Genomic DNA, 21795 nt, shown 5'->3' on the forward strand with positions numbered 1-21795 from the left:
GGTTCTCTTTCCCCTCTACTCTGCCTTGGTGAGACCTCATCTGGAATATTGTGTCCAGTTCTGGGCCCCTCAGTTCAGGAAGGACAGGGAACTGCTGGAGAGAGTCCAGCACAGGGCCACGAAGATGATTAAGGGAGTGGAGCATCTCCCTTATGAGGAAAGGCTGAGGGAGCTGGGTCTCTTTAGCTTGGAGGAGACTGAGGGGTGACCTCATTAATGTTTATAAATATATGAAGGGTGGGTGTCACGAGGATGGAGCCAGGCTCTTCTTGGTGACAACCAACAGTAAGACAAGGGGTAATGGGTTCAAGCTGGAACACAAGAGGTTCCACTTAAATTTGAGAAGAAACTTCTTCTCAGTGAGGGTGACAGAACACTGGAACAGGCTGCCCAGGGAGGTTGTGGATTCTCCTTCTCTGGAGACATTCAAAACCCGCCTGGACGCCTTCCTGTGTAACCTCATCTGGCTGTTCCTGCGCCAGCAGGGGGATTGGACTAGATGATCTTTTGAGGTCCCTTCCAATCCCTAACATTCTGTGATTTTTAGAAAATAAGTAATGTGCTGCAATTTATTTTCACAGCAACAAACACACTGTTATTTTTAGTGAAGAACTCAATACATCTACCCACTGTGCATCTCTGAAGCTGCAACACGAACTACGCACTTTTGCAGCAGCTTTGCGGGGCATTTGGTTGATGCCAAGTTGAACGTGAGCCAACAGTGTGCCCTGGCAGCCAAGAGGGCAACTGTGTCCTGGGTGCACCAAGCACAGCATCGCCAGCCGGGCAGGGAGGGGATTGTCCCGCTCTGCTCTGCACTGGTGCGGCCTCGCCTGGAGCTCTGTGTGCAGTTCTGGGCAACACAGGATAAAAAGGATATAAAGCTACTGGAGAGTGTCCAGAAGAGGGCTATGAAGTTAGTGAAGGGTTTGGAGAGGAAGCCGTATGAGGAGTGGCTAAAGTCACTTGGTTTGTTCAGCCTGGAGAAGAGGAGACTGAGAGGAGACCTCATTGTGGCTACAGGTTCCTCACAAGGGGAGGAGGGACAGGTGCAGAACTCTTCTCTTTAGTGACCAACGACAGATCTCGAGAGAATGGCAGGAAGATGTGCCAGAGGAGGTTTAGGTTGGACATCAGGAAAAGGTTCTTCACCCAGAGGGTGGTGGAGCCCTGGAGCAGGCTCCCCAGGGAGGTGTCACAGCCCCCAGCCTGACAGTGTTCAAGAAGAGACTGGACGGCACCCTTAGATACATGGTGTGAACTGTGGGGTTGTCCTACGCAGGGACAGGAGTTGGACTCGATGATCATTGTGGGTCCCTTCGAATTCAGGACATTCTATGACTCTATACATTTGTAATGTATCCACTGACGTCCATCTTTTGGTGACTACTTCCAAGCATCCCCACCCCGCAAACAGAACAAGCAGCTCTCGGCGGGGACTATTTCTTCAGAGAGTTAAGGAGCCCCTTCCCCAGCTGGGGCGGGCGGTGCTTCCTGCCGCCCCGCTCCCTCCCCCGCGGAGGGCGATTAGGGGCGGCTCTCGCCCCCTCCATAAAGCGGCCGCTGGTGCCGGGCGCCGCTGAGCGGGGCGGTCCCGGCCCGGCCATGCAGGCGGCGGCGCGGCGCGGGGGCTCGCTGGAGGCGCCCGGCCCGCGGGAGGCGGCCGGACAGGTGAGCGGCTGCGGGCTCGGCTGGGGGGACCGGCCCTGGGCAGCGCTGCGAGGCGGGGGTGGGTCTGGCTGGCGGGAAAGATGCTGCCTCGGTGAAGGTGCAGCTGTGCTGTCCCGCTGCTGCGGGTCTCGGAGCGGTGGTTCGGGGGAAAAGGGGAGCGGTAGCTGTCCTGAGATGCCGCTCCGCTGGCATCGGGGGGAGTGCTCAGTGCTGCTGGGGTTGGGATCGAGCTGCTTTGTGCTGCTGTGGGTTGGGATCGAGCTGCTTTGTGCTGCTGTTTCTGGACAGAAGGGGAAAAAAGTGGTAAAATTCAATTGCGAGCAAATGAAATGTAGAACAAAACTAACTTGTGGTGCGTCACTGTTGAGGAGCCCAGAAAAAAACATGCCCGGATTATTTCATGTTCCAGTGGGAATGTGCTCAGTGCATCAGAGAGGATCAGGTAAAATCAGTGCTTATGTGTTGGCTGCAGTTACTGATACTGTGCACTTTATAAAGTCAGTAAAATTCCTTGCGAAGACAAGGACGCTGAGTGTAATGGAGCAAAGTTTCATAAAAGATTGTTTTGCTGTATCCCTCAGATCTTTGGAAGCCAAACAAACTATTCAGCACAGCTTTCAGTTTGGTGTCTGTGATCTAAATCTAAGGAAGACCTTTGGTGAGGCTGAAAAATTTCCCTGTAATGTGACATCTAGTCGTGGTCACTCATAAGATCAAGTCTTCATCCTTCCCTGCTAAGAAGTGTGTCAAAAGGACAGTGAGAAAGTAGCAGCTACTTAAAGAGGGAGGAGGATATCAAATGCCTGTTGAGACTTTTTATCAAGTACGAGTAATGGCAATCTGTATCAAACACACTTTTAAAAGGTTTTTTTGGTCTTCAATTTATGGCTTTAAAATGTAATATCCCTTAGACAAGTATGTTTGGATAGTTTAAAATCTTGGCTATCCGTTAATATATAGAATTAATGCACAAAATATGCACCCTCAAATATCTAACTTGCAGAGAATATTGTTTGGAGAGGGGGAGAAAGGGAAGGTAATTGCTATGGGCTCCAAAAGGAGCAATCTTTAACCAGAAGACACCTAGATATCTATCTAAATAAGAGCTTTAGAGTATCCCTGTATTTGTGTATTTTTATTAAGACTTGAGTCAGGTTGACAGCAAATCAGTTAATGATTTACATCATTAATAACAAGTATCAATGCAATGTTAATTCCCCCTTCAGCCTCCAAAAAGCTCAAAACTGTTACCATGCAAAGGAAAGGTGTCGGATTTGATTAGAGCTAAATTACTGATACAGATTAAAGTGAAAGCGAAGGTGTTGGAAGAGAGGAATTGGTTTTGCATTACCATTTTGTCTTGCACCAAAATGGTTGTTGCATTAATGCAGGCCTATTTTCAGTCCATTTTTTAATGGAAAGCAAAAGATTAGTGTTGGTTTAGGGTTAAAGAGGTAAGTGATGTGTGTTTGGCACTGCAGGCATCTGAATTTCTCTTCTGCAGCTTTTTCAAATGCCTAAGTTAGAGGTAATTTTTAGAACTTATTGTAAGAACACACTGTGTTATGTTGTATTTTCTTCATTGGTCTCTTAAACATATTACTTTATAAATGTTGTCACCTGATGCCAAACACAGTGTTAGTTGAATTAACAAAATACAAAATACGAACATTAATTTTCAGTGCAGGTAGTTTGTCCTAGCTGTGCACCTTATAATATTGCATGCAACTACACCAGCTCTCGTAAGCTGATCTTATTTTAAGTCAATGATCCTGAATGTGGAATCAAGCCAAAATGCTGCATATAAGCCGTATATATGAAACAGCCCAATGGTTTTTGCCTTCAAAGACCACCATCTAACTCCATTTGTAATGGGCAGTTCTTTGCATCCAGCTTTTTCTACAGCATTTGGGTATCTGAGCGTCTGAGTAGGATTTGGCTCACACAAATTATGATCTCTGCACTTGAGAAAACAACCAACGACCTATATGTAATCGTGGCATTATTAGCTTTTCATTGTCTGCTTGGACTACTCGTGCTTGGTTCCTGATCTGACGCTTGCTGAGGCGGGCTGTGAAAGCTCTAGGCTGCTCAGTAGGACCTGTCACCAGCTTTCAGCAGAGAATTTGATGTCTGGACTCAGGCTGATGAAGATCAGAAACAGTGTGATGGACTGACACTGTTGTCCAGGCTCATTGTATAGTGACAACTCATTAGAGGTCGGGATCCAGTCAGAAATCCAGGTATTTCCATTAGCATCAGTGGGCTTGGAGCAAGACCTATTCCATGGGATACCACCTCTCTGCTCCAAAGAGCTCACAGCTAGTAACCTGCTCGAAACCTTTCTTAGAGCACCATCTAATATTGGCCTTATTATAAACCGCTCAATTTAAAATAAAAATAATTTTATTATTTTGTTAGGCAGATTGCCTTCTTAATTTGAAAGATAAATGCGTGCATTTTGATGAAAGATATATAAAATCCGTTGTGTTTTTTATTATTATTATTTTTAAACTTGCCTATTATGGATAGAAATACTTAGCTGTTCAGAATTATCCATTTAAAAGAGATTAAAGATGGAGAAACCATGGAAGTGAATCAACAGAACTGCTGTGTTTTTATTGCGTTGTTACTTTTGCTCTTTCCGTTCCCAAAAATGTCACCAGATAGTCATATCTTTAAAAGCTGTGTCAAATAAAAAAAATAATTCCAGACAGTGGTAATGTGCCTTCCTTGTTCCTCTTCTCTTTCTCACTGTCTGCTTCAGAAACCTCACCTTTTTTGTTTCTTTTTGCGAGGTTTCGAAGACACTAGACACAGCCCCTGCTTCTCAGCCTTGTATTTTTGCTTCACTTTTTCCACATTCTTAATTGTTTTTGTATTACCTCTATTTATGGCCTGCTCCATGTAGCTACGAATATGGTCTCTGATATCCACTGATTTCATCACCGTCACGAGCGTGATTGCTAGTAATGTACAAAACCATATGGTCCTGCAGTGGTGGATGTCTGAAAATTTTTAGTATGTGATTTGGGTGATTATTATAAGGGTTTGGCGTGTGAATTAGGGGACCTGACAGGTGGAACAGCTTGTTTTGGTTGATCAGAGTCTTTACAGTCAACACATTCTGGTCAGCACAATGTTTTAAGTCCTTAGGTTTTGTTTTATTTCTCTCTAAAAGCAGTGCTTTATGGTTATGTAGCAAGAGAGGCAACTATTTTTCAGTTCCAATCTACGAATTCCTGATCCATCTTTTCCTATCTATATCCTGTGGGGTTTGGATTATTCCCTTTACCAATGTTCATTGAATTTGCTGACAAGTATTTTGTTCAACTTATTATTTCTCCTGAAATTTTATAACTCCTTCCCCCTGAAATACCAGTGTTAATTATAAACTGTACTTTGAAAACATTTGCCGCATTCTAGAAAATGATTAAAGATGTCTATAACATCATTCAACTGAAAAAAAGAAATCTCTGTTTCATCCTCAGCTCTCACTGATTCTATGTGTGCCTAACTTTATGCTTGTTATTGTGTAATGATTTAATTGGCACCTTTCCTTTTGTGGCTGATCAGTAAAAGCACAATATTAGCTAAGACAAACTGAAATGTTAAACTTTACACTTTTTCACTATTAGCCATTCAAAAAAAAGTCTTTTTTTTGTTTGCATTTAGCTAAATAAGTCAAATTACATCATGATTGAAGATAATAAAGAGAATGAAGACCATGCGTCTGAACGAGGAAGAACAGCCATAATTTTTTCCTTGAAGAATGAAGTTGGAGGACTTGTAAAAGCATTAAAACTCTTTCAGGTGTGTAATAATCACATTGCTACAGCAGGTCCACATTTTTAAATTGTAGAGATAGTTTTGGAACACACTAGGATTAATTACATACATTAAGGATTTGAGTCCTAACCTAGCTCCCGCTTTGCACCCAAAATTACCCACGAAGTCAAATTTATGCCTTGGAAATTAGATGCTAGCTGGCTGAAAATCTTCACAAAATGTATTATATCAGCTGCACCAACCAAAGACTGAGAGAGTTTGTCTTCTCCCTGGGTGAAAAGAGGACTGGCACTCCATGTTTCTTCTGCATGTCAGAGGTGGGTCTGCAGCTCCTGCTGATGGCAGGTGGACACTTGGGGTGCTGACCTGCCCTGGGTTGAGTCCAGTGCCCTTGTCACCCTGTCTAGTGGACTGAAGGTGACAGAGGAACTGCAACTGCACAACCGCACTCCTTCGACTGCTGGGCAGCTATTGCACAAGGAATATGTGCGGTGCCACCCTGCTCTGTCCTCTGGCTCTGGATGTCTTAGCCTGGGATTTTCTCTGTGTTCCTCACATAAGACATATGATTAAACAATTTTTCAAATAAAAGAAAAGTGAAATTTATGCCCTGAAAACTACTGCTTTTAAATCCTTTGCTTGCTTGTGAGATAATTATATGGTGACTTGATTGGCATTTTGGTGAATTTTCCCAGACCCAGTTGCTAATCAGCTTCCTGTGGAAGAGATGAAAGAAACAGGTCTATGAATTTAAAGGTCCTGACTGTGTCTTTCTGTGCTTCCTGAATGTAAATGAAATTGAAAGAACACAGGTTCTCTTTCATTTTCTTCTGAATGGGAGGCTTTTTAAAATCAAACCATTTTACCCCCTTCCAATAAGCAAACTGCCATCAAGAGATCAAATTAACCAAAATAGCTTCACAAAGGTGGTGAATATTCGATGGCAGTAGAATATTCATTTGAAAAACAAATTTTAGTTTTTAGTCAATTGTCTTCAGTCAATCTGTTTGAAAACATTACTTCTTACAAAACAGGAGAAGCATGTAAATCTGGTACACATTGAGTCACGGAAGTCCAAGAGACGAAATTCTGAGTTTGAGATCTTTGTTGACTGTGACAGTAACAGGGAACAACTGAATGAGATTTTCCAGCTCCTGAAATCCCACGTCAACGTTGTCTCTATGAACTCAACAGAGCATTTCAATGTCCAGGAAGATGGTAAGTACAAAAGGCAGTCCTGATGAAAATGCACTTCTCGATGTGTTGGTTTGAAGTCTTTTTATGGTGTCCCCACCTGCATTTGTGTGGTGTTTTCAATCAGTAGCTACCAGGTTTATGCTTCTGTGTTGAGAATGAGTGTAGTTTGGTTGGTATGAGCAGAGCTGTGTTGGCCAGTGTGACCTAGGAATGCAGGCTGTTTTGGGATGGTTCAAATTGCATGTCCACTGTCTGCGCTCCCATCCCTTCTCAGCACAGCACAACTGGCATCAATGAGGTTCTGCAACTTTCTTATGTAGCTCCTGATTTAATTTTTTTTTCTTTACCAATTTTCATTGAAACAGGTTACTTATGCTAGTGTGAAAAAGGTGCCTTTTAACAGGATGCAAAGCATCCTAAAGCTTGCCTTTGCTTCTAGTAAAAGAGATGCCTGAAGTCCAGGGCAGCGAGAAGTTGGTCCCATGTATTTCTCAGCCACTCTGCTTGGTGCAGGATGGTAGGTAGGGGAAGGTGAGATTTGGTCTCTTGGATAAAAATAGCTTACTTTGGCCCTAAGTAAGGGCAATTTCAATCTAAACACTCCCCCTGCCCTTTGTAAGAAAACTGAAGAGCGTTGAGGCAGAAAAATAGTGTATTAACTGCTCTGCCAAGAGCTTGGTTATAAACTCTCTTGGGCTTAAAAAAAAAAAAAAAAAAGTTGGTAGCAAAACTGTAATGATGCATCTCTCTAAGGCTGCAGGGCCTCCTTCTCTTCCTCTGCCTCCACAAAGCCCTCAGCAGAGCTGGATGCTTCTGAGGTACCTAACCGCACAGCAGCGTTGTGTTTCCCATGGTCAGTAAAGCAGGACGGGAGGACCCAAACCTGCTCCCACCCTGCCCAGGGACCACAGGCAAATCACTTCTCTGCGCCTTTGCACACTTTGCTCCCCAGAAGCTTCACACAGCAGCGTGCCCAGGGGGCCTTGCCTCAGTGGGAGTCTCTACTGCTGTTAGAGCAGCATCTAACAGTTAAGGGCCACAGAAAACCCATGTTAACTGTTTCCTCCCCTGCACGCTTTGGAGCTGGCTGTCCTCCGTAGGCAGCCTGTGGCAGGGACAGAGGAGGAAGTCTGAGCTGTAGGCTGCTGCCAGATAGGCAGTGGACTCCCTTGTCTTATTCATGACCCTTTTAATTTATAGATTTCGCTTGTAACCGCCATAGCCAAACTTGAAAGTGGCATTTCCTCCCTCAGCATGCTTGGCGTTATTAATAACTTTGTGGATTCCATGTGTTCCCTAGACATGGAGAATGTTCCTTGGTTTCCGAAGAAGATCTCAGATTTGGATAAGTGCGCAAACCGAGTGCTGATGTACGGGTCCGATTTGGATGCTGACCATCCAGTAAGTATTTCCCCCTGCTATGCCCAATCCTTAGTGAAAACGTGCTTTGTGGAGCTTACTTAAAAAAAAAAAATTGCAGCTTTTCCTCCTCCCTCTCCTTCCCCTCAGTGGTGCCTCTGTGTGTCTGAGCACCTTTTCTGGGGGCTTCATGTCTTTTTCCTAGCTCAGGCAAGGCCGCCACGGAGTTCAGCTCCCATGGCTTTCTGCAAGGCTTTCTCGTGCGAGGGCTCCAGGTTTGGGCCCTGAGTGGTCGCATACAAGTTAAAAAAAAAAAAAAGAAAAAAAAAAGAAAAAAAAAGTGTTGTGAGACAGGCTTGTTTTCTCCTCTTTCTTTATTCCTTACTATAATTGGAGCAAACAAATTGGTACTTGAGCAGTGCAAATGGGCAATTTGTTCTGTAATTTAGAATAATCAAGCAAGTAACAAAGTTTGTATAAGTACTGATATGACTAAAATGAATCCTTGTCTACTGAATATTTAGTTGCATGTACAAAACCTCTGATCCTTACTCAAATTGGAGTATTTGCCTAGTTCAGTTCTTAAACATTTTAAATGAGAGCTATGAGATTCCTGCTCTGTCCTCTCATTCTTACACACCATACTTCTATATTTCCCAACTGAAGAAATTTCAAGTATCTTGATTAATTTACCTACTGCAGCTTGGAAACTCATTTAACTCTGTTTTTCTCCTTCCTCTCTCCAGGGTTTCAAAGACAATGTCTATCGCAAGAGGCGAAAGTATTTTGCAGACCTGGCTATGCACTACAAACAGTAAGCTCAACTTCTTCCAGGTTAAGGTTTCTGGGTGCCTAGAAACAATAGTGGAGTGGACTGGCAGGAGCTCACCTTCCCTGGGCTCAGATCTCGCCGAGACGTGCTTGGCTCGGCAATCAGAGCTGGAGGGGTAAAACAAAGGGAGATGTGAGACAAGATTAAAAGGTAGATCCAGGCCATCTTCCAGCTCCTGGTGCTCTGATCAGTCTGAGGATCAGCTCATGGTTGCTCGGCCGTTAATAGCACCTGCGGCAGCACTGATCCTCAGATGGGCAGCGATGCCAGTGTGGGCTTCCTGCAGCACGGTGCATTTGGACTCTGGTCCTTCCCCACTCCTCTGCAAATGGGTACAACAAAGGAAGAGGGTGAACAACAGGTTGCACAGCTGCCTGTGCCAGGACGTACTGTCTTGACTGGGTCAGATTGGTCTCCTTTGTGAAGGAGAGGGAGGGGAGGCAAAACCCAGTGTATTGACCACTGAGAGTAAACTCTCTGGGCAAATGTTAATGCTTGACACTTTTGGTTCAAACTACTGCATGTGATGTGTAGATAAGAAGTTTTCTGTGAAAAGAAACTTGAAGAGCTGCTGCTTCTAGAGAAGCTGCTTGGGGGAAGGAGCTCTTAAAGCAGTAAGAGTTTCATAGCCCAGTGCTGTAAATTCTTTCAAAACTTGATTTCATGTTGCTGTTGCCTACTTGAATTTAGATGCCAAGTTCCTCTGTTGGAAATGACCTAGAAATGGTGGGTTTCTAGAGCTCTGTTGCACTGTGTATTAATGCAACTGGTTACCACAGCACAGAACCGGTTATTGTTAATGTGCTGTTAACAGAGATTCCCTTGGGAAAGCATCTGCCATGCTGCTTACCTGGCTGGCAGTGGAAGCTCAGTGTAACACTCCCATTGTTTTCAGTGGGCTTTAGGTCACACTATAATCTACTTTAATCAAGATCCTAAGGGCTAAGTAGGAGATATAGACTACAATTAATAGGTTCAAACAGACGCTTGTCTCCTCTGCATAAAGTGTGGTTTTTACCTAATGTGTATATTTAGCTGATTCCATGCAATGTGTTGTTGATTTAGGGAATTCTCTTTTTCTAAAACAAATCAAAAAGGTAACGGGAAGTAATTGCAGACAGGGAAGTCCAACAGGGAAAAGGATGTGTTCTCAGTTCCTGAAGCTGTAAAGGTTATGCAGGTATTTTAAATGTTACTCTCAGCATTAAACACCTAAGAAACCGTTTACAGAACTGAAACTTTCAGGCTCTAGTGAGGCCAATGCAAAAGATTCCTGTCAGTTGATTTAGGTGGAGAAGAGGACAAGCCTGTGAGCTCTTCTGGGCACAGACCAGATCTCGCTCTGTATTTGACAGGGCCTAATGCGCTCTGACCAGGTGTCACAGCCGTATACATGTTAAATAATAATAGCAGGTAAATGAGTCATCTGTTGTTAGCCATTTACCAAGAATGTCCTTTCTTCTTCTCCTCCTTGTAGTGGTGACCCAATTCCTAAGATCGAATTCACTGAGGAGGAGATCAAGACTTGGGGGACTGTGTACCGAGAGCTTAACAAGCTTTACCCAACTCATGCCTGCAGAGAGTACCTTAAAAACTTACCCTTGCTCACCAAATACTGTGGGTACAGGGAAGACAATATCCCCCAGCTGGAAGATGTGTCTCGTTTTCTGAAAGGTAACATGCTAATTTTCTTATGCAAAAAGGAACTAAGGTCCATTGCAAATCACATTGCTATTTTGTGGGCACAAGAAAATATCCTTGGTCACTTTTGCTGGTATTCATTCCGGTCCTTTAAAAGGCCTTTTGGCCATCTCTGTTTTAATGTATTGTGTCTTGAATATATACAAAAAGTGACATTTGAGAGGCAATGCTACCTCTGAAGAGCCTGTTAGGACTGGCTAAAGAGATACCTAGCTGTATTGTGTCAGCTTTAGGCATGAAATCGTAGGAAATACATATATACAGACAGAGGTATTTTTACTAACTCTTAGTCATTCTCAAACTTAGGCCTCATTTTTCTAATTGTGTCTGATTTTTTCTTACATGCTCTTGAGCCAAGGTAGTGCTGTGGCTTTCACCCCAGTTGTAGCAGGAAAGGTGCGAACATTGTGCAATTCTACATTAAACTAATGTACAATTCCTCTGTTCCTTTTCAGAGCGCACAGGTTTTACCATTCGCCCTGTTGCTGGATATCTATCGCCCAGAGACTTCTTGGCAGGATTAGCATTCCGAGTTTTTCACTGCACTCAATATGTTAGGCACAGCTCGGACCCTCTCTATACACCAGAGCCGTGAGTCATTAAATCTTGGGGGTAGAATTTGAGAGAGTTTTGAATCTCACTGCTCAGAGCCTAGCTTAAAAGCTGCTTAAGCACACCAGCAAGAAAACTTATTTTTTTAAGGTGCTGAAGACTCAGGCTTCATGCTGAATGTAATGAAATTTTAGCATGCTCAGTTGCCACCTTCATAAGGGTGATATTTTCAGAAGTACAGCATGTTATTGGAGAGTTCTTGCTGATGACATTGTGGAGCTCATATGTTAATTTTAGACAGCTTTGTTTGAAAATCTGAGTTTATGTACCAATATAGAGCTGCTATGACCTGCTCAATTGCTTTCAACTAAGTGTGATTGATGCCTGTCTTTTGGATATTACATACTCTAATGCAAGTTAAAGACCAGAAGTCTTACAAGGAGCAGGTAAGGGAACTGGGGCTGTTTAGCCTGGAGAAAAGGAGACTCAGTGGAGACCTTATCACACTCTACAACTACCTGAAAGGAGGTTGTAGCATGGAGGGTGTTGGTCTCTTCTCTCAAGTAGCAACTGATACAACAAGAGGAAATGGCCTCAAGTTACACCAGGAGAGATTTAGGTTGGATATCAGGAAAAAATTCTTCCCAGAAAGGGTTGTCAGGCATTGGAACAGGCTGCCTAGGGAAGTGGTGGAGTCACCATCCCTGGAGGTGTTTAAAAGGTGTTCAGATGAGGTTCTTAGGGACATGGTTTAGTGCTAGAGTTAGGTTATGGTTGGACTCGATGATCTTGAGGGTCTCTTCCAACTGAAATGATTCTATGATTCTAAGACATCGTATCTGTTCTGTGGTGCTGCTTTTTGACTCTACCACAAAAACAGATAATAAGGTTTCTTGTTTTTGTTTCTTTTTCCAGTGACACCTGCCATGAGCTCCTAGGCCATGTCCCTCTTTTGGCTGAACCCAGTTTTGCTCAGTTCTCCCAGGAAATTGGACTTGCTTCACTTGGGGCATCAGATGAGGCTGTCCAAAAACTGGCAACAGTGAGTGTTTCAGTGTCTGGTGATCCACTGAAAGCTTCATGCTTTACTAGGCTGATCCCACACCATCAAATAAATTTGGAGCTTTGTATCAACATTAGCCACATCAGCTGCTAGACCTATGTGATTCACCGGTTCTTGTCTTTTAGGGCATATAACAATTTTCTACGCTAGAAAAAAATGCATTTTAAGGTTGATATGATTTGCTATTTTTCTGAACTTGGCTATCGAGTAAGGGTGCAACTTCTGGTGGTAGATCACTTCTTCCAGATAGAAATTCTATGGTCTGCTTCTTCCAAATGAAATCTTTTTACTTCAGGGAACATGATTCAATGATTTTAAAAGTAATCTATTTTTTTAATGTGTAGAATGAATTGAAATGATATGGTGTTTTCACTGAATGTGATGACCACTAGCATTAGATACTTTTCAGCTAGTTAACTAAAATAATATAAATTAACCTTATTTCCTGGATGTCAGTTTCTGGGTGCTTTGGCCAAAATATTTTAAGATTCAAGTTAAATTTAGATGGAAAATAGTTGATACCAGTTATGAAAGAATGGGTTTGCTGCTTTTTAATTTTTTTCCCCACCTAATATGTCTAGTGGTAAAATTCCTACTGCCTTCAGGGGAAGCAGAATTAAGCCATCTATGAAAGTAGTGTTTCTCTCCATATACCTGCAGAAATCCTGAAATCCAGCAAACTAATTGTCTTTAATTTTACAGGCCGCTAATCAAATGGGAAACAAGCTGTAGTGGGCTGATCTTTTCACTCAAAGATCCTCTCTAGCCAGTGTTTGTTTCAAGCTGACAATGTCAAGTCGTTACAGTATTTGTCAAAACAGATTTACATCTTGATGTTCCTACTGATATTAGCAGCTTCTATCCTAGCTAGATGATCTGTAATATCAATTTTTCTTATGAGAAACACGCAGTCCTGTGGTTCTTCACCCTTCCATTCTGGCTTCTCTCGTCTTTAAATATCTGAGAAGGATACCCAAGTGATAACTGTCTGATATTTGCAACTATTTGATACTTTTTACAAAAAGAAATGCCCCCATCTAGTTCACCATGGTATCTTTGCTGAAGGCTGAATTGTTCTACTCCATTCTCTGTTTCAGTGCTACTTCTTCACTGTAGAGTTTGGCTTGTGCAAGCAAGAGGGACAGCTACGAGTTTATGGGGCTGGCTTGCTCTCTTCAATTAGTGAGCTCAAGGTGAGAATATCTACTGCTTATTTACCTCTTTTATTTGTGTCTGATTATTATTCTCATTGTTTTTCCCTGTGTGTTTTTTTTAAGTATAATTTGAAAACTCCTAGATAACTAGTAGACTTTAAGCAAATGTACTGTCACAATAATTACCGAGCATCTCTCACGTCTTTTGCAGGAAGCATTAGATGACTGGTATTTCTTAACTTTAGGTTCCAAGTAACTAATTTCATAATAAAGCTTTGCTGTTTCAACCAGATTCTGAAAATATTGCTCTTGTTTACACATGAGCCTTGTGTCTGAGGAATCCCTTTTTCACCCAGACTAGAATATGACTTCAGAGTTATTCTGTTTGTTAAGCTTTAACCACTGTTCATCTGCAGATAAAATTTTTAAGAAGCAATGCACTAAATATGGTCTCACTTCATCTTTTTTTTATCCACTCTACCTCATGTCATCTTCCTTGTGGATTGTTTGGGTGGTGATGTTCCTCTGCCACATGGTAACACATTATGTCACCAGCACTCGCTCTCTGGCAGTGCCAAGGTCAAGCCTTTTGATCCAAAGGTCACCTGCAAGCAAGAATGCCTCATTACAACTTTCCAGGAGGTCTACTTTGTTTCTGAAAGTTTTGAAGAAGCAAAGGAGAAGATGAGGTATGGAATTTTTTCCCCCTGTTATATAAAAGCAGGTTTGACTTTGCCCAGCTCTCAGTAGCAGCACCAAACCCTTTTATTCTTACCACAGTTTTACGACTATCTTTCATGGTGTTGAAATGCCGAGATTACTATTTGCTTTGTCTTCTATGTACTGGGTGGGAAAGATGATGAACTATATAACAATTACAACTATTTTTAAGCAAGTAAGTAGTTCAGAAAAGTGGGTTTTGATACTGACTGCATAGGGAGGTTGCATTTGTGTTTTGTTTATAACTCCCTCTCTTTTTTATTTATTTTTTTTCTTGAACAGAGAGTTTGCAAAAACCATCAAGCGCCCATTTGGCGTGAAGTACAATCCGTATACTCAAAGCGTGCAGATCCTGAAAGACACAAAGAGCATTGCCAGCGTGGTGAATGAGCTGCGTCATGAGCTGGACATTGTCAGCGATGCTCTCAGCAAGATGGGCAAGCAGCTGGAAGTTTAACACCCCTGTCAGCAGTGTGGTGCACTCTTTCCTTTCCCTGCTGATTTCTTTCTAGGCATGTAATGTGTTGTATGCAGAACTCCCTCCTTTACAAATGGAAGAGTGAATGGCCCATAAGGATAATCACTTTATCTTGTTTCTCTGTGTGAAGTCCCTTAATGTATTCCTCCTTCCTGCTTGGATAAAAAAGGCCTGGAGTTGCCTTTGGGAAGCTGGTGGGGGAGTAGAGAATGCGCTAGACTGGAGCAAAAGTGTGGTCTGTGGATCAAGGCTGGGACCAGGTGCTGCAGAAGGTGGCTTGTGAGGCAATAGTGGAATAATTTGCCATAGGGAAATGTCTGTTTCTGACTCCAGGAGTCTATGCTACTAATCTTACAGCATTGCAGACTTCACAGTGTAGAAGCCATAGTAATCGGTGCTTCTAAGTCTATGCTACTAAGTTTAAAAGTAGAATGATTACAACATAGGCATCAGGACACAAGTAGCTGGAGGTTCATGATAAAATTGAGGAGGTCAAATCTTGCTTTCAAAGGGATCATTCTTGCCCCCAAAGAATTTCAAATGTGCTGTTTGGCTTGCTTCTAGTATAAGGCAGAGTCACAGAGCTGCTGCATGAAATCCTAATCCTGTTTATTTTAAGAGATTGCTGTTGGCTCAGAGAGGATTGTTGTTGCTGTCCTTGATATTGCACCTGGGGGAAGAACTTCCTTACAGAACTGCTATTTGCCTTTTTCCTGATTGAATTAATTTAGCAGAATTGTAGCAAGACATCAGGTACTAACTTAGCACAAAGCCTAAAACCATTTCAAAATTACAATTTAATATTCAAATAACTTGATTGGTTCTAAAATAACATGAAATTTTAAAATAGCAGCTGAAGTTCATAGTCTAGTCTGTCTTTTTTGTAACATTAAGTATCCTATTGATTGCTTGTTCAGGTTGACCTGCTCGGGCTGCAGAAAGGTACATTTTGTTTCTTCTTTACTAGGCCTGAACGCCTTCATTGTCCATCAAGCAAATGGTAACTGCAAGGCCCAAGCATTTAACTGGAATTCTGTGGCTGTGAATGCAACAAACTACCTTGTAGTATAAAGTATATGTAATTCCAGGGAGCACTGTACAAGTGGTGGGAAGCAGTGTCCTGCTGAATTGTTTGTATCACGCAGTAGCCAACTTCCCAGTTCTCAGGACTCCATAGTTTAAAGCATCCTGCATATCTGTATAAAGCTGTGTTGGCTGCTCTTTCTGCCGGCCCTGTCAATGAAATGAATATATGTACAAGATATACGAGAATATTTGAATGAAAGATCTGTGAGGTGCAGGGTGTTTTTAGTAGCATGCTGGGCACTGGTTCTTCATAGGCAGAGCTTATCAGGAAATTCAGAATTTGCCGCTGTGAAGGTTGTTTGAAAAATGGACTGAAAACTTAAATACACTGGAGATACCAGCCCAGGAGTTTGAGAACTTGAAAGGACTTTCATGAACCTCTGTGCTTGAAAATCAGTTTGAGTTTCATATGCTTTCTAGTAGGCCACATCTGCTCCATAAGCAATCTCTGCCCCAATCTTTCCAAATATATTCGTTTAAATCAAATATATTGACTCTTTCATTTTTTTTTTCCTGTGACTATTAGCCCACCATAACTTTTTAAAGAGCATTTAAGACATCGAAATATGGTCCACAACATTTACAGTTTGTGTTACACTTTAAAATAGACTTTAGGAGCTTTGTCTTTCTAAAGAAGAAACCTTATTATAAGTGAGTAGTAAGGGAGGATAAATTTTGTCTGCTTCTGTGATAACAGTTAATATTCGGCTCTATTTTAAACAACATTGGGATTATTATGTTGTTGAAATATGCATAAGTCTGTGTTACTTCAAATCTTTGTCTGAACTATGTATACATTTCAAGTAGGAAACTTTATACTTGATAAATTAGCACCTAGTTTAGAGTACTTTGGAAAAACAGCAATTGTTTATTTGCGCTTGCATAGCAAAAATTTAAGTAGACTGCTAAAAGTAATACAGAGAAGATGCATTTTCGCAGCATTAACAACATGTATGTTTGGCTTCACACATCCAAACCTTCTGGCTATGTAGAACAGTAATAATTTAAATATTTTGAACTACTGTGGAAGTTTTAAATGTCAATGAAATAAATTACTTGTTGGTTATTTTTGGAAGCAAAAAGCCCTTTAATTCAGCACTGTAGCAATAAACACAAAGCACTCACTTCTGACTTAGGGTTTATATGTTTTATACCGTGGTTCAGATATTTCACGCATGTGCCTTAATTCCCTTTGTAACCGTATAAATTTATTTGAGAAGTGATTTGTTTCCCCCTCATTTTTTCTAAAGGTTTAGTCTTTTTTTTTTTTTTTTTTTTTTGGTCCTGTTGGAACGGGTGGTGCTGAGCAGTTCCGCAGTGCCCCCCTGCCACCCGCGGGGCTCCCTCAGCGCCGGCGGGACCGGCCGCTCGGGCTTTGCGGGAGTTTCCGCCAAGGGGGCGGCCGGGGCCGGGGCCGTCCGGGGAACGGCAGCGCTGGGGACCAGGGGGGGCACCGGGACGGCCGCTGTCCGCCACAGCCGCTCCCGAGGGTGTTGAGAGGGTCAGACGGTCCTCCCAGCCCTGACAGGGCGCTCAACAGGCGAAGCCGTGACGGCGCGGCCCACAGCCACCCGACGGCCACACTGCCCACGGAGCCCCCGCAGCGCGGCGGCTCGGGGTGAGGCGGGGCCCCGCCGGAGCCCGCCCCCGCTCCGCCTCTTCCTCCCCGGCCTGCGGCGGGAAGGGCGAGGGGCCGCTGGCCCTATGGAGCAGCTGCTCTTCGCGTGGGTGAGCGGAGCCCGGCGCGGTGAGGGGAGGCTGTGGCGGGGAGCTGGGGCCGCCTCCTGCCCCGCGGCCGCGGGGTGGCGGCTCTGCCCGCGCAGCGGCGCGGCCCTCGGGGAGCGGCGGGCGGGACGCGCAGCCCAGTGCTCGCCCTCGCTGAGGCTGCTGCGGGCGAACGGGGCCGTGTGCGCTTCCCTGGGGGCGGGCGGGCCGAGGCTCCCCCCTTCCCCGAAAAATAAAATAGGCGCTGTGGTTCAGTGGCGCTGCGTCGCCCCGTCGCGGTTCACCGGCTCTTTGCCGCCTCGCGGGGAAGCTGCAGGTCCGTGGTGCCGCGGCTGCCCGGCCGGGCCGGGCTGCGCCTCGGCCGGTGCCTGCGGGGCCGGGGCACCGGCGGAACCGCCTTTCACTTCGGGTGTGTGGCCTGGGGTGACGTCCTGAGCTCTTCCAAAGAAATACCTTTTTTCTTTTTTTTTTTTTTTTTTTTTTTTTGTGCTGGTGGTGCGTCAGAACCATGATTTTACCTGATGAGCAAAGGGGTCTAAAAGCTATTAAATGGGTATCTATTTTCCTTGTTAGCTCCTTTTGCCTTGTAGTGATTGTATTTGGTAATAACCCATCGGTCTCAGAAAGGTGACTGAAGATGGGTATGTTAGCGTTAGGGTGCACACGTGTGGCTTGCAGTTCCCCAGGCACCTCTTTTCTTTCTGTACCTTATCCCAGCTTGCCTGTTTCTGAAGACTTGAAAATTCATCACGGGTTGTAGGCTAAAATGAGAGCTTATGACACGCCGTCTAAAAAGAATTATGTCGAAGTAGTAACGCACTCTAAAACTGTCTACCACTAGTGGTGACTGTGAGACAACAACTTGGTCTGCCTGTTGAGCTCAAATCCTGGCATTTCAGCCACCTGTAACTATTTGCCCCCCACATCCTGATGCAGCAGCCGGTGTATGTTAAAAGGATACATTTAGCAATGAACATTTTGTACCTACAGAAATGACAACGTTTTAGACAAGAGCATCGGGCTGTGAGTAGGTACCAAATGTTTTTCTAACGTGCACCAGGTGCTGTGTCAGGGTGCAAACAGCAGATGGGCAGGGGGAGCACAGATGAGGTAGGGAAAGGCCTCCTGGGCATCACCAGCGGGGGGCAATGTGGGTGCTGAGTGCTGCTGTCACCGCCACGTGTGGGCTGGGAAAATTTACCTTTGTGGGTGAGGGTTGCTGTTCAAACTGTTGGACACTTAACAGAGCTTACATTAGCTGAGGAACTCCTCGACGTGTTACCTCGTGGTTGCTTTATGTGATTTGTTTAGTGAATATAATTTTGTACTTATACATTTGTAATTATTACAACTGGTGTATTTTCATTTGGCCAATTTAAGCTAAACGACTTAGTTGATGAGGGATAAGTGTTTCTGTTTTACTTGTCTGGGTTCCAGAATAAGGTAACATGTCTTTCTGGTCTCATTTTGGAGGTGGACTGCCAGAAAGCCTTGGCAGGAGTAAGATCTTAGTGATGAATGGGAAGCATTAACATTAAAATTAAATGGGTGGTAATCATCCTGATAACAAAGCTTTCCTCTTTAGTAACTGTTAGCCTGCAGTTAAAGTCTTATCAGGATGTATTCCAGTATGTTTCTTAAAATACTGGGCTTGCAAGGGCAGCCTTAATGACAGCAAATATAGGACAGTCCTGGTCTGGAATTTTGGGAGTCCTGTGTGACAGCAGTAAGAATGAAGATTGCCATTTTGAGGGATTTTCAGGAGCAAATACTGGCAGGTTAACCTGTGACATTTCCCCAGTGAGCTTATTCACTCTTGGCAGCAGATATCTATCTCTTTTTGTTAACACATTTTTAATATGCGTTATTTTTCTGTGTGTATTTGAAGGGTGCGAACAGCTATGGACAACTTGGTCTTGGTCATAAAGAGGATGTGCTGGTACCTCAGTCACTGAAAGATGTTTCCTGCAAATGTCAAGACATTAAAAGCGTTACTGGAGGAGGGGGACATTCTGCACTTATCACTGGTAAAAACGTTGCACTTGTAAGGAGTGCGTGACTTCTAAACTTTTTTTTTTTCGTTTCCCTGTTGATTCGATGCTGCCACCTACCTGTGGGCTCTGTTCCTGAGCAAGTACCAATTCTTAGTTGCAAAACAGGTTTCTCCTGTGCCAAGTAACTTATATTTTGGGAAAATTGGGGAAATTCCTGTTTTGCTTATCTTCTGTGGTTACATTTTGACTATGTGAGGACTGTTTCTTAACCCATTTAATGTAACAGGTTAAGATAATGGATGTATGCTTGTCTTTTTAGTCTGTGAAGTGAAACATGGTGTTTTGTGTTTTTTTTTTTTTTCCTTCTTCTAGGTGCGGGAGAACTCTTTGTATGTGGCCATAACAGACATGGGCAGTTGGGATTGAATCACACAGATGATGTACTGCATTTTACTTTGTGCACTGCTGTGTCCGGCTTTGGTGTAAAACAAGTTGCCTGTGGCTGGGATTTTACAATCATGTTAGTAGGTAAATCTGTCTGAAGAAATTTGTTGATGTAAAGAACACTCTGAAAGTTCCACAGTCCTATTGCTTATGTGATGCAGAGGCACTTACAGGTTTTACGATACTTGCCTTGTGAACTAAATTACTCCATGTTTCTTGTATCCCAGTGAACTTCAGACCTTTACTGAAAATGGTGTTTAAGACCAGAAGCATGTGGCCTCAGGGACTTTGTAACAGGACATGTTGGGTCCTTTTTTGAGCTACTCAGCTATGATATTTTACTTGTTAGAATGTTACAGTGCTTTGCTTTTGCTCACAGATTTACTGATTGAGCTCTAACTCTTCATTTTGCAGGATCTGGTGAACTTCTGTCCTGTGGGTCTAACTCTTTCGGACAATTAGGAGTTCCTCAAATTTCAGGTCCGTGCTTGATTCCACGAAAGATTGAGGTAAACATTTAAAGGGAATTGTGCTTTAGAGCTCTGTACTTTATATTGATTCTGGCAACTTACAAAGGTTGTCTGACCTCAGTGGGCTTTGTGCCAGACTCTTCAACTGTTTTTTTAATAGAGTTACTACTTCTATAGAGTTACTGTTACAGTAACTTACAAAGTAAAGGACCAAAGATAGTAATTGACCCAGAAATAAGAAGCTAAGACTGCTTTTCTTGTATGAAGAAGTTGTCCACTCCTGACAGCGAGTTGTCTCTTTTCTCTAGGGCTTATAATGTTTCATAATGTGTTTTGATAACATCTGCAGAATGAATCAAATGCTCAAATGATGTAAAGTGATACTGAAGGTGTTGAAACTGTGCAAATTTATTCCAGCTGAAGTTTTGCCTCAAGTTTGTAAGATACTAGATATGTTTTGCTATGTGAAGGGTATTCACCTTCACTGTACCTTGTCGAAGATTTGTGCTTAACAGTTCAAAACAATGAACAATCCACCCCTGAAATAAACAAACTGCATGATGCAGTTCAACAAAGCTAGCTATGCCAGTTCTTTTGATCCATTGCTCTTGTGCTTCTTGTGCAACAGTTCTGGTTTTCAAGTATGTGTTGTTTTTTGAGTGTATTCGTAACTGTCAGAGTTCTCCCCAAATGGCTGTAAAAACAGATAAAAATAAGCTTGGTCACCCACAAAATAATAGTAGTGTGATAAAGTATGTAACTGCAGGAAAACTAGACCTGAGAGAATAGACTTTAATTTTATCACTTTTGAGATAAAAATGATTTTTACTTTTGCATGTAAAGAAACGGAAAGGTACATTTATTCACTTCTTATCTAACCCCCAATATTTACCAAACAATATCAGCTTCCAAGGAAATAGGTTGAAAAGTTAGGTAACAATTTCTGTGTTGTTGAGTATCTTCAGTTGTAAAGCTGAAGGCTGGACTCTGACAGCTTAGCTCATGTTGTTCCTGTAAGTCATGTGGGAGTCCATGGTGATACTTGTAGGTGATGCTTGTACTGCTGAGCATGAGTGAGGAGCTCGGAACGTAGCCTCGATTTCATTGCTTTGGAACATTTTAAGTAGTAGTTACTGAAACTTCTGTAACATCAGAAAAGCTTTCCTGTTGTTAGTTATAAGCCAATAAGTTTAAATAAGTTTCTGACTCGCCTGACATTTCTGTATCCTTGATGTTTCCTGAGAGCATCATTCTGGTATAGTGCCTTGAAAATGGTAGTACTGACAGTGCTAATCTGAATCTGTCTCCTACCTGACCATGGAGACCATTCATTCATCTAGAATATTTTCTCTCTTGGCTTTTATCCTGTTAAATGCTTGGGCTTGATGCCATCTATTAATATTTTAAACAGTGTTATGTCTGTGAGAAGAATAATGAATTTGCAGAGTGCTCAGAAGTGGAGAAGTGACAGAATTGAAGTACCTTGTGCAGCCTCAACTCACTAATGTTATACACTTATGACTTGGTATAGTTTTCTTTTGCATGATCAAATTGGGCAAC

At 42.9% G+C, this 21795-nt stretch overlaps 2 protein-coding genes across 10 annotated transcripts in view; both read left to right on the forward strand.

The window, feature by feature from the left end:
* Positions 1-1605: 1605 nt before the first annotated feature.
* TPH1 (tryptophan hydroxylase 1) lies at positions 1606-14495 on the forward strand. 2 transcript variants are annotated; one of them, XM_065636080.1, is made up of 12 exons: positions 1606-1675; positions 2390-2494; positions 5347-5484; positions 6495-6678; positions 7958-8058; positions 8763-8830; positions 10326-10522; positions 11005-11140; positions 12017-12143; positions 13262-13357; positions 13874-14007; positions 14321-14495. In XM_065636080.1, the coding sequence occupies exons 2-12, from the start codon at positions 2471-2473 to the stop codon at positions 14493-14495; spliced, it is 1380 nt and encodes a 459-aa protein (XP_065492152.1). In that variant the 5' UTR covers positions 1606-1675; positions 2390-2470. The 2 variants fall into 2 exon arrangements, with proteins under 2 accessions (XP_065492152.1, XP_065492153.1); XM_065636081.1 differs by lacking the exon at positions 2390-2494 and having other exon boundaries at positions 1606-1671.
* Positions 14496-17266: 2771 nt separating this feature from the next.
* Positions 17267-21795, forward strand: part of SERGEF (secretion regulating guanine nucleotide exchange factor) — a 281087-nt gene continuing 276558 nt past the window's right edge. For all 8 annotated transcript variants that reach the window (XR_010606276.1, XR_010606275.1, XR_010606278.1 and 5 more), the window contains exons 1-4: positions 17267-17330; positions 19216-19354; positions 19694-19849; positions 20180-20274. Coding sequence is in view for 3 of the 8 variants with exons in the window: in XM_065635838.1 (XP_065491910.1) it covers positions 17307-17330; positions 19216-19354; positions 19694-19849; positions 20180-20274 (414 nt within the window). In the remaining 5 variants the exon portion in view is untranslated. The remainder of the gene's footprint in view (positions 17331-19215; positions 19355-19693; positions 19850-20179; positions 20275-21795) is intronic.

The sequence above is a fragment of the Caloenas nicobarica genome, chromosome 5 (genome assembly GCF_036013445.1).
Source record: "Caloenas nicobarica isolate bCalNic1 chromosome 5, bCalNic1.hap1, whole genome shotgun sequence".
Classification (NCBI taxonomy): domain Eukaryota; kingdom Metazoa; phylum Chordata; class Aves; order Columbiformes; family Columbidae; genus Caloenas; species Caloenas nicobarica.